The sequence below is a fragment of the Dermochelys coriacea genome, chromosome 5 (assembly GCF_009764565.3).
Source record: "Dermochelys coriacea isolate rDerCor1 chromosome 5, rDerCor1.pri.v4, whole genome shotgun sequence".
NCBI lineage: Eukaryota > Metazoa > Chordata > Testudines > Dermochelyidae > Dermochelys > Dermochelys coriacea.
Window position 1 is genome coordinate 81,773,623 of NC_050072.1, and position 12,724 is coordinate 81,786,346.

At 38.8% G+C, this 12,724-nt stretch overlaps 1 protein-coding gene across 2 annotated transcripts in view; it reads left to right on the forward strand.

Moving 5' to 3' along the window:
• MEGF10 (multiple EGF like domains 10) overlaps window positions 1-12,724 on the forward strand; it is a 169,554-nt gene that overhangs the window by 55,496 nt on the left and 101,334 nt on the right. For both annotated transcript variants that reach the window (XM_043515023.1, XM_038403762.2), the window contains 2 exons: window positions 4,008-4,109; window positions 5,654-5,754. In XM_043515023.1, the coding sequence (XP_043370958.1) occupies window positions 4,008-4,109; window positions 5,654-5,754 (203 nt within the window). The remainder of the gene's footprint in view (window positions 1-4,007; window positions 4,110-5,653; window positions 5,755-12,724) is intronic.

Sequence of the window (12,724 nt, forward strand, 5' to 3'; positions counted from 1 at the left end):
ATATGAAGATTATAATAATGAAATCATGCCTCACGGTCTCATTATCATTAGGTTATTCTTCTGACATCAGAAGTAAATTGTATTATATATTTAAGTGTTGAGAGTTTTGGTGAGCATTAGTAGAGATACATGCCTTATGGTGATATTTCTACACTTTATGGGCTGTTTATCAAAAATGACCTCTAAGGGCCAGATCCAACAAATGCTCTGAGATTCATGTGGAACATTTCAACTCTCTGGCCTTAAACTCTCACATGCAAGTTAGAATATGAAAAACTTGTATTAGCTGATATATATCAAGTAGCTAGCTGAATAAATACCCTGTTTCTGAATGCCAAGCATAAAGCCAGAAGCTTGTCTGATAGTACTTTATGTCCGATATGGTGTGGGAGGAGGGGGGTTGGGTGGTGCTGTCTTTAGCTTTAGGGATGATTTTGAGGGAAGCTACAAGAGAAATGTAAACAAAAAGAAAAGAATAATCTACTGCAAAATTTCTTTAAGATAAATAATCAAAGACTGCAGAAAACAAAGATGTAACAAATCTGCCTAGTATTTCTAAATCAACTTTCATCCATCCTTCCATTTTCTGGGGCTTAGAGAGCGGGTAGAATGTATAAAAGCACAAATTGAAAATTGCCATAGCATTTATATTCCCATTCAGAACAGACAGCAGGTACATAAGTATAAAAGTAACCACCAGCTACCAGTTTATTACTGCTTGTGTCATTGGCATTCCTATACACTTTAAGTAAAAGGCCCGCCCAATAATAAAATCTTCATTACATGTGAACTGAGATCATAGTAGGAATGAACAGAGCTGGCCCTGTGTAAAATAAGAAGTACAGAGCCCCAGGGAAGTTGAGGTAACCCCCATAACATGTGATTGGACAGGGTATGACAGCTGGATGGATTAGAGTTGTTTGTCTTTAGGAGGATGCAGGAATCAGCAGGGAGTGGGTTCTGGGCACTTGGAAAAGTTAGATTCTCAATGTCCCCTCTCAAGGTAAGTGATCACAACAGGAAGGGGAGATTGTAGGTGGTGTCTAGGAATAGATACTGACTGATCAGAGACACCAAATGTGTGGGGCCCTATTTGGCCGCACACTTGGCACATGTTTGTGGCCAGCCCAGGGAATTAGCACCACAGAAGAAAATGTACCCTTCACTTTCATACATTATAATCCCATTACTCAGTGAAAAGTTGATTTATTGCCAGCACAAACAGTCTGGTTAAGAGTTTTCTAAGATTCAATTATTTTCTCCTCTGAAATGTAGATGGATTTCACTTGCTCCAATGGCTTCTCTGCAGGCTTTGAGTCCCAAAGCATGTATACTTTCCCACTGGGTTGTACCTGTAGTTTGGCAGGAAACAAAACTTTAAAATTGTATTTCTTGAAAGCCATTTTTAAAAAATGTGCTTATCTTTAATGTCCTGTACTTTCTAAGCCTGGTTCAGAATAAACTTTATCCCCTAAATCTGTTACATGAATTAATTGTTCTACACACTGTCAGCAATTATCATCCAACATATTCTTAGTCTTCCCGTCATTTTAGTATCTAAGCATACCATAACTTTAGGTATTCTCTTTATCATCCCTCTAAGTCTTTCCATTCACAGTATTCAAAGTGGATTTCAGGTACAGTTTTTTCAGACATTTCTCTGAAAGTCCTAGCAGATTTTCTCTCTCTATTTTCTCTGGTTGGCTAAGAAACCTCATTTTATGGCTCCAGACTTGGCTCTCCAGCTGCTCAGTGAGATTACTTAAAAGTTTATTTCCTTGATATATCCTCAGGAAAATGTATTACAAATTTCAGTCTCCTGCCTTTATTTTTCCAATTTGGTCCTCACTTGAGACAAATGATTTTTCAGATTTACATTACTTTTCTTTAAACAATCTATTCTTAGTTCCATTTGGTCAGATATATTACCCAGCAGAGCAGTCACTGCCTGCATGCAGAACAATTTTCTTTTTTTAGTGAGGTCTGTGATTTTTTTCAGTTCGTGTCTTCACTCTGTTCTTTAAAGATGGTTGGTTCACCTCTTAATTAAGCTTGCACTTCCTCATGAGCTTCAATTTTACATATAGTTGTCATTTTTTAACTTTAATATTCATCAGGAAATGTCTCAGTACAAGTGGATATGTCCATTACATTACTGTGTCTTGTGCTGTATGTTTTTAATGTGGAAATTGCAACATGGTAGACATTTAAAAACTAAACAGAAATCAATTTTATGTTTGGCTATCTGTTAATATCTGCATAATATAGAATTTATTAGGTTGTTAAGATCCAATCTGTGGCAATTAGCTGTTTTTCATTTCATAAAATGATGGACAATGTTAGGATTGGGATTAAGAACATTAAAATATTATGACTGATGCAGATGTTACTCTTTAGTTAACTGTAAGATCTCTTGTTACACTTTTCTCACAATCAACAACAATTCACAGCATAATAGGGCTCAGTCATTTTGCAGAAACTTCTAAATGATTACATTGGTTAGTTATCGTTGCCATCCACTTTGAATTATTAAAGTCTTCAATAAATCAGAGTCTAGCAATCACTTTCTTTGATAGACATAACTAATTTCAGGTACAGTTTTCTTGAAAAGAAATATGACCTCCCAAGTTCTGAAAATTTGGCACAAAATGAAAGGCTGTCTTTAAAAAAACAAAGCAAACGACAATAACCCTTAGTGGTCTGTATCTTTAATAAACTTGCATGAAAATATTAAGAAAAAAATAAATGTAGAGCTAAATTGTATGCACTGATATGCTTCCGTTAGGATGGTGATTATTTTATTTTATTTTATTTTTGTGGTACCAAATTAAGGCCTTAGGATCCAATCCTCCAAGTTATTGAATGTCCGTAATTTCCACTAAAACCAATCAAAATTGAGAGTGCTCCATACCTCTCAGGAGCTGGCCCTTTTTCTGCAGAGTGGGTGAATGGTCTTCTGGGGCACATAAGGCTCATAATGCCTCATAAACTATTTGCTGCTATGAGCTGACCTGTTCATGGCCCCATGTGCAAAAGAGAAACCAAAATAAACCCTTCTATTTCACAGTTCTTAGTAGTGTAGCTACTCATGTCTAGCACTGTAAGAGCAAGATGGGCTGAAGATTGGGATAGCCATCCATCTCCTCCCTCAGAGCCTGTGCCACATGCCATGAAAATATCTACAGTATTAGAGTTGTAATTCCTGCTGTGTTGTTCGCCCCTGGAGAGGAGAAGGCAGTGAGAAAGGAACCTAAATCTGGGGTTCTTTGTACAAAGTAACAAATCTGCAATTATTGGTTAGGATGGGGACCTTCCCACACTGATAATCACTGCTGAGGGGGGTATTGGCTTGGGGTTGGATGTGTTCCACTTTCCTGGTTTAAGTACTTGAGATGCCTTCTCCATAGTTCAGTATAGTGAGGCAGGGGCCTCATCCATCTTTTTCCTCCCTGTTCCAAAATACCATCATGACGAGAGAACCTTCCATTCAATGAATCCTGTCCTTTTTTAGCTGTGTTCCATTTTGTAGTTGTTGTTCCTGATCGTTAGGCACCCAGGGAAGAACTTGCCTCTCCGTTTTACACCTACTTCTGGTAGCACAGTAGAGAAAGCATTGAGTGTGCTAAGTGCTTCCTTGATGCCATTTCCTAAATTTTCATACAGAGTAGTTTTAGCTTGACAGTCACAGACTCTACCCTTAGGAAGGGGGCAGTCTTAGTTGATAGTATAATATGTAGAGCTGTTTCTTAGGGAGGCTCAAGGAACTTCTCTTCTGTAGGTCTGCATCTGTGAAGGCAAACTTGGATGGAAAAGGACGGCCAAGTTCATAGTCTTATATTGTTAAATACTGATATAAATATTTCTAGGGGTTATTGGCTCTCCCCCAAAGGTCTGAGTATAGTCATCAATTCTAGCTACAGCTAATCTACTGGGATTGATCTTTCTTTGTAAAGAGATTAATATTATGAGCATATACTTGCTCAGTAACCTGTTTTCTTTCTCTTCAGTTATTCAGTTACGGTTCAAGAATCATATCCACATCCTTTTGATCAAATTTACTACACCAGCTGTACTGACATACTGAACTGGTTTAAATGCACTCGACACAGGTAATTTATAATTATCAATACTTTCAAATTGTTCATGTGTTGTAGTAATGTATGAAAGGTATATATTTAGTGTGTTAAAAATTGACTGTTGTGTACAGCATACATCAACAACAGTGAATAAACTGTCTAGCAGTTACAGTTCAGCTCATCTGGAAAATGTTTGTCTAAATCAGTCAATAGTATATGTGTTTATAGCATTTGTCCCTGTCAAGACATAGGGTCTGTCAACCCATATATGTGGTGTGTATCTGATAGGTGGTGACCGGGTTAAAAAAGATTGTATGATATACCAAAAAATGATACCCAGCTCCTATAAGGAGTAACTGGAGGGAGGTGTAAAATGAGGCATATGACTTGCTGCCTTCTTTGGAGAAAGGGAACATTGCTTTCAGGGGAAAAAAAGGCTTGTTCAAGGAAATCCCTTTCTTATGCATAGTAAAAAAAAAATAAGGAAGGAATGAGTGACTCAGAACTGGCCACAGCAGCTGTAAAGTATTCTTTTTCTTCTGCCCAATATGATACACCCATTAGTTATGGTGGTGTTGGGTAACTACTCCTTGAGCATACTGCATGAGATAGTTTAATATTGACAATACGAAATACAAGTGATACAGACTTCATGGAGATGTTGTACTGACAACATGTGTCTTCTATGTTGCCATTTAAATGTGTGCTATTCATTGTTCAGTGTTCATATTAGATTGGGTGTTGTGAGGGTATGTGTATTGTTTCCTTAAATCTGTAGTCAGAAGCCAGGCAAGAGAGAGCTTGGGAAGGTTCTAGGCCAGAATTCTACAGTGAAGAGAGAAAGTGCAGAGACAAAGGCTTTAGGGATAAAGCTATATTCCTTATTCTAATAAAGTTGCTTGTTTAGTGTTACAAAAAAAAAGCAACTCTTTACCATTGTCACATTGACACAATTTGTGTTTCTTTTGTTGTGTTCGTGCTTCTGTTCACATGGGGCATGATCCTGCAAGGTGCTGAATGTCTCACACCTGTGAAATGCTGAGTGCCCTCATGTTCCACAAAAGTTAGCACTTTTCAGGATCTAAGTCCATAGAGCTGCGCTCTTTTCCTGTAAACCCTGCAGCTCTGAGATCCTGAGTAAACCTTTTGCAGGGTAATTTCCAGAACTATTGCTTTTGGAAGTTGGAACCTATAATGATCTTATAGGCTGGCTAATTTGTGTTGTGTAGTTCCTTGATTTTATTCTAGAAAACATTGCATTAGAAGGCTTTAATTCCAGAAATGTCAACATCTATGATGGTGACACCTATTGGCTTGAATGTAGGCTAATAAACAGAATGCTTAATCTATTTTACTGGCCGCTGAAAAATAAGGTTTATGATGGTAATATTGGCAGATTTCCAGAATGGAACATTGATATTGTTAAATTTATCAACCAATAAAGCCAAATCTCTGTTTTTGTTTTTGTTGCTCTTGTATTATGTATCAACCCACGATGTTCCTAAATATGCTGAAATAAACATTGCTTTATTTCAAAGCCATTATAATAAATGTAACATCCATTTATTTTTCATTAGAATCAGTTACCGTACTGCCTACAGGCATGGAGAAAAAACAATGTACAGACGGAAATCTCAGTGCTGTCCTGGATTTTATGAAAGCAGGGAAATGTGTGTCCGTAAGTTTAACTTTGTATTGCTTTGAAATTCCACGTATGTATCACAATGCTAGGTTCGCTCCTCTTTGGAGGTAGACTTGTGGAACTTGAATTACCAGGGGCTCAATTATCCCATCAGTTGTGCACATGCAACTCTCTTTGAAGTCAATTGGTGTTGTGCATATGCAGATGACAGGATAATTTGACCTCAGATGTATAAGTAGATACATTTGACATGATTTTCACTAATGATCAGCTGGCATGTTGCACCTCATAGAGTACAAGTGTCTGTGTCCTTTCCAGCACAATACATACATATTTAATACTAGACCAGTGTTTTTCAAACTGAGGGTCGCGACCCAATATTGGGTTGCAGAATGTAAGGCACTGGGTTGCGACGGCTCTGGTCAGCATCGCCAACCGGGCGGTTAAAAGTCCCATGGGTGGTGCTGCCTGGCTAAGGCAGGCTAGTCCCTACCTGTTCTGACATCGCGCTGCACCCTGGAAGTGGCCAGCAGCAGGTCCGGCTCCTAGGTGGGGGGGCCATGGGGTTCCGTGTGCTGCCCCGCCCTAAGCACCGGCTCACTGGCCAACACGTGAGAGCCACGCAGAGCTGCTTGCACACCTCCGCCTAAAAGCCGGACCTGCTGCTGGCTGCTTCTGGGAGTTTTTCACAATTCTTACAGCATCTTATCTTCCATTGCTGCCCTGCTTTCAGGAGGAGCTTGGCACCTCACTATTTATTGCCATAAAGTAGTAACAATTACAACATATGTCATTTCATGGCTCGCTTTTGAAGGGTTATAGTCCTGAGTGAAACTTCCTCCCTTGGTAACATTTGGATTCTCAGGAGCATACTCTTTGTCCACTGTTGCCACCAAGAAATGGGATTTTGGAAATGGAAATGAGAGAAAGCATCAGTACTGTGTATGGTTCAGTTTTCCGGGCACAGAATACTGTGCTATTTGATTAGGGATGTACCACATGAACACTCGCTAGTCCCGTAATTGATTCTTACTTGGAAAATTACTATTGACTTTTACTACTAGGACCTTTATTATTCAAATATAAAAATAACTTTGTATCTAACAACTATCTATCTATCCTATATGAGAAATATTTTCCATAGGATTATCAGTCTGAAATCAAGAAGATGAAACTCCATAAAGACAAGTGCAAATTACTACCTGTAGGAAGGAAAAATCAAATGCACAACTACAAAATGGAAAATAACTGGTTAGGCAGTAGTGCTGCTGAAAAGGCACTGGGGGATATAATGGTTCACAAACTGCATGAGCCAACAATATTAAGCAGCTGTAAAAAAATTAGTTCTGGGGTGTATTAACAGGAGTGACAGATGAAAGAAATGGGAGGTATTTGTTCTGCTCTACTCAGCACTGGTGAGGCCTCAGCTGGAGTACTGTGTTCAGTTTTGGGTGCCACACTTTAAGAAAGATGTAGACAAATTGGAGAACATCCAGAGCAGAGCAACAAAAATGATAAAAGGTTTAGAAAACCTGACCTATAAGGAAAAGTTAAAAAACCTGGGCATGTTTAATCTAGGGAAAGAGGCTGAGAGAGAACCTGATAACAGTCTTTAAATATGTTAAGGACTGTTATAAAGAGTATGATGACGAAATGTTCTCCATGTCCACTGAAGGTAGGTCAAGAAGTAATCCGGGGGGGGGGGCATGGATCAGCATTCACGTCACATTCCCTATCAGTACCCAGCCTGGGCAAGCTAATGATCCAACCAGATGACCAAATTTGGTGATAAATCTTGGTCATATATCACCTGAAGCTCTTTGCGCATATACTAACAAGAAGTAATCAACTTAATCTGCAGCAATGGAGATTTAGGTTGGATATTAGGGAAAATTCCTAACTGTAATATAGTTAACCACTGAAATACGTTAATGTTGTAGGGTGTGGCTTCCCTGTAGCACCCCCTGCTTGCAAAGTGTGGCACTGCCTCATTTTTCCTCCCTGAGGTGGAGCTCCTCAGCTCTCTACATATAGGTCGGTGCTGGAGATGTGGCTTAGGTCCCTTTCAGCCCTACATTTCTCTGATTCTATGACCTGCTTTGAATACCATGTTCCATAAAATGCCATGCTTCTTAAAATTAGATTCCAAACCCATTGCCATGGATGTATTTGGAAAAAACCGCCCAGCAAATATCTGTAGCGATTCTGACTGTCAAATTGACATACTTATTGTGCTTATGAAGGAAAACTTGTTAAATTCTTAAATTATTCTATAACGCCATTGCCATCTTAATGAAATCGTGCCAACTTTTTGTTTCTGAATGTCTGGATAATGCCCTTGCAAGTGAGAAACCTGATCATCAAAACTTAGGTGACCTAGCATAAACAACTGTTTACTCAATATGGTTTTTTTTTGGCTACAACAGCCCAAAACATATTTCAATTTTTTAGAGGGAGACCAGAATCCATTGCTGTGGAGTACAGATTCATCCCTGGAAACATACCTGTAAAGCATTGTGGAAAAGCCTTTGTCAGCATCCTTTGATAGTGGTGGTTTTAATTGCCCACAAATTAGATACTTTTGCTTTCAGAAATAAAAGCAGTTTTTACTTTAGACAGAGAATGAGAGAAGACCCCATCCATGACAGATGCCAACCATATTTCTTGATGCATAATTAGATGGCACTCACTGTGTTCTTTAAGATCAAATCACTCATTATCACTGCAGCAGTAGGACTAACTCAAAGTTATACATTCTGTCAAGCAGGGTGGGAGTGTAGGTTATCTGAGTAAAGACATATTTTTGTTCTAGTTTAAAGAAGATGTGAAATCTAAGTAACTCCCCACCCAAAAATTAGGGGGGAAAGAAAGAATCAATCCTTTCATTTCAATGAGACCACTTGCAGAATAAGTAAGGGTGGCAGAACTCAACTTTTAATTGTACTCAGGCTAAAGTACCAGTGGGCTAAATACCAGAGGCCACTCACCTACATTACTTCTGTGGAGATGAGCTTCATTTTGGATGTCCAATACCACAGGTAACAAGAAAACATAAAATCATCACTGATAAAGTTTGCAGATGACAAAAGAATGGGGGGAATGGTAAATTATGAAGACGACAGGTCACTGATTGCTGGGACAGCTCACTGGATTGCTTGGTAAACTGGGGACAAGCAAACAATGTGCATTTTAATACAACTAAATGTAAATGTATACATCTAGGAACAAAGAATTTAGGCCATACTTATAGGATGGGGGCTATGTCCTGAAAAGCAGTGGTTCTGAAAAAGATTTGGGAATCGAGGTGGATAATCATCTGAACATGAGCTTGTTAAGATTCCTTCCCCACTCTGAACTCTAAGGTACAGATGTGGGGACCTGCATGAAAGACCCCCTAAGAGTGTGCTTACCAGCTTAGGTTAAAAACTTCCTCAAGGTACAAACTTTGCCTTGTCCTTGAATCCTATGCTTCACCACCAAGCGTGTTAAACAAAGAACAGGGAAAGAGCCCACTTGGAGACGTCTTCCCCCCAAAATAGCCCCCCAAGATTTCTTGGGGAAGGTTTGATAAAAATCCTCACCAATTTGCATAGGTGAACACAAACCCAAACCCTTGGATCTTAAGAACAATGAAAAAGCAATCAGGATCTTAAAAGAAGAATTTTAATTAAAGAAAAAGTAAAAGAATCACCTCTGTAAAATCAGGATGGTAAATACCTTACAGGGTAATCAGATTCAAAACATAGAGAATCCCTCTGGGCAAAACCTTAAGTTACAAAAAGACACAAAAACAGGAATCTACATTCCATTCAGCACAGCTTATTTACCAGCCATTTAAACAAAAGGAAATCTATCACATTTCTAGCTAGATTACTTACTAACGAGCTCTAATACTCCATTCCTGTTCTGTTCCCAGCAAAAGCATCACACAGACAGACAGACCTTTTGTCCCGTCTCCCCCCCACCACCTCCAGCTTTGAAAGTATCTTGTCTCCTCATTGATCGTTTTGATCAGGTGCCTGCGAGGTTATCTTAGCTTCTTAACCCTTTACAGGTGAAAGGGTTTTGCCTCTGGCCAGGAGGGATTTTAGAGCACGGTATACAGAAAGGTGGTTACCCTTCCCTTTATATTTATGACAGAGCTCCTAGTGCGACGCTGTGGCCAAAGGGGCTAATGCGATCCTTGGATGCATAAACAGGGGAATCTTGAATAGAGAGGTTATTTTACCTCTGTAATTGACACTGATGCGACCACTGCTGGAATACTGTGTCCAGTTTTGGTGTCCACAATTTAGGAAGGATGTTGCTAAATTGAAGAGGGTTCAGAGAAGAGCCACAAAAATGATTAAAGGATTAGAAAACATGCCTTATAGTGATAGACAAATAGGTCAATCTGTTTAGCTTAACAAAGAGAAGGCTTGGGGTGTTTGAATAAAGTCTATAAATACCTACCTGGGGAACAAGTATTTGATAATGAGCTCTTCAGTCCAGCAGAGAAAAATATAACATGATCCAATGTCTGGAAGTTGAAGCTAGATAAATTTAGGCTGGAAATAAGGCATAAATTTTTAAAGAGTGAGAATAATTAATTATCAGAACAATTTACTAAGGGTTGTGGTGGATTCTCCATCACTGGCAATTTTTACATAAAGATTGGATATTTTTGTAAAAGATATGCTCTAGTCTAGAAATTATTTTGTGGACATTCTGTAGCCTATGTTATAAAGGAGGTCAGACTGGATGATCACAGTAGTCCCTTTTGGCCTTCAAACCTGTGAATCTATGAAAAACTGATTGCAGTTGAGCCCCACAGAAGTTCAGAAGAGCTTTCTACCATCTCTCTGCAGATCCCACCTCCTTCCTCTTCTCCTCACAGGGACTTTGGAGTCTTTTTCCTCAGTGACTACAGTAACTTCCACGGAGCGGTCTGTGCAGATTCTGGGGATCAGAATTCTGTTTGCCTCCACTCCCACCAATATCACATACTTTTGGTAGTGGCTTAGGGAGGTTGTGAAGAATAAGCCCTTTATCCTCCTCACTTCTTTTGCCTTAGAAGGGTCATTCTCAGTTGCAGTGTCCTTTCTGGGCTGATGGCTCCATTTGGCAGTTATCTGGTACTGTATCTCCTTGCTCCTGTCAAGTTGTCAGTCAGCAAGGAGAACCTGCTTCCCCATTTCTCCCCATGCTGGGACATTAGGGAGGCATTGCCTTCCTCCCAACATCATTCCCCAGTGATCCCATTGCCATACACAGCAATGGAGGGCAGGTTCATGAACTCTGCCTGTGAAAGAGGGGATGGGGACCTAGGATTTGTTCTGTGGCCACTACAGAGACACATGCAATATCCACTAACTGCTCTGTGGGCACAGAATCTGGCCCAATTTTAAAACTGGGCTATATCTTGGATCAATGCCTGTAGGGCAGCTGAGTCATGACTTAGCCATTCAACTTCAAATGTAGTTTTGCCAAGCACGGTCTTGGGGATTTGGCCCTTTATAAATATATTTCTGACTGGAGTTCTGCAAATTTTTCAGTTCCGTGGCAGAACCAAAATATTGAAGAAAAGAAGAAGAAGAAGAAGTGGTTGTGGTTATTTTGGGTTGGCCCAAAATGAAAATTTTTTCAAAAATTTCAGCAAACTGTAAAAGTAAAAATAAAAATTCATTTCAGGATGAACAATGCATTTTATTTGACCTGAAATGAAACATTTTGTTTTCAAGGGCTTTTTTACCTATAGTTTTTAAAAAATTGAAGTAACATTCAAAATATGAAGTCATTTTCAATTGAAAAATCTCAATGTTTCATTTCAAATATGTCAAAAACATACTTTGAGTTTTTCAAAATTTTATTTATTTATTTATTTTCCAGCTGAAATAATTTGGCAGATTCACATTTTGGTCGATCCAAATCTGCAGTTTTCGTTGAAAAAAAAATTTTATCTGAAAATTTTCACCCAGCCCTATTCCTGAGCAATATAGGTTTCATTCTTTTCCAAGTATTTGACAAAGTTCTTCAAAAAATTGTGCATTCCTTGTATTAAAGATCAAACCCTCTTTCTCATTTCAAGATTTACTGTAGTGAATTCTTCAGCATCTTCTTTTGACATCAGATAACTCTATGCACAGCTGTTTAAACACAGCCCATAATGGCTTATGATTAAGAAATTTCATATCACTTTCTTAGTTACTGTGCAGATTCATAAAATGCTATTCAGAAATTTTGATTCACCTGATTATGTTTCACAGCTGACAGGCCTGGTGCACAAGTAAAGGTGTAAGGTTAATGAGACACACAAGTTTCAACACTCAAGTGTAATACTTTAAATAGATAGTGGAATTGAAGAGAAGTCTAAATTTGCACCACAGGTGGTGTACTATAGCACATTAATGTAAAAGGAGGTTTCTGCATTGCAATCTTCTCTCTAAATGTCATACTGTCTGTCTTTACCCCAGTGATAACAGACAAGTATCAATTAGAGACCTTGTACTGGTGCTAGGACTAATGTGGTTAATGTCTGAAAATGTCAAGTTGATCTGTATTATATGCACTAAACATGATTTAATTCTCTTGGTATGATCTTCCCTCACCATGATATGATCCTGTGATATATCTGAAAATGTGTGTGGAGAGTTTGCCACCCACCAGTTGCAACAGTATATTAATAAAAATGGCTATGTTCTATGTGGCTAACACTTTTTACATTTTAATATGCAGTACTGAGCTTACCCAGCAATTTGTTCTCATTTGAAAAATACTCTCATTTTTTGCATATAAATGGTTGTTTTGGCATTGGTTGATTTGGCAGTGCTGAATGTTCTTTCTGCATGCTGCTTACTACTGTCAATGACTTTTTGGTGCTATTTGAACCAGACAGACTCAATGTTAAGTTACACCAGTCCTTGTACATCAACATGTTAGCATCAGGTCTGTAGTGGGCCATAATGCAAACAGGACCTCTCTCCTTGATGCCATGCCTCGTTCAGCTTTTTCACTAGTCCAAGTCATA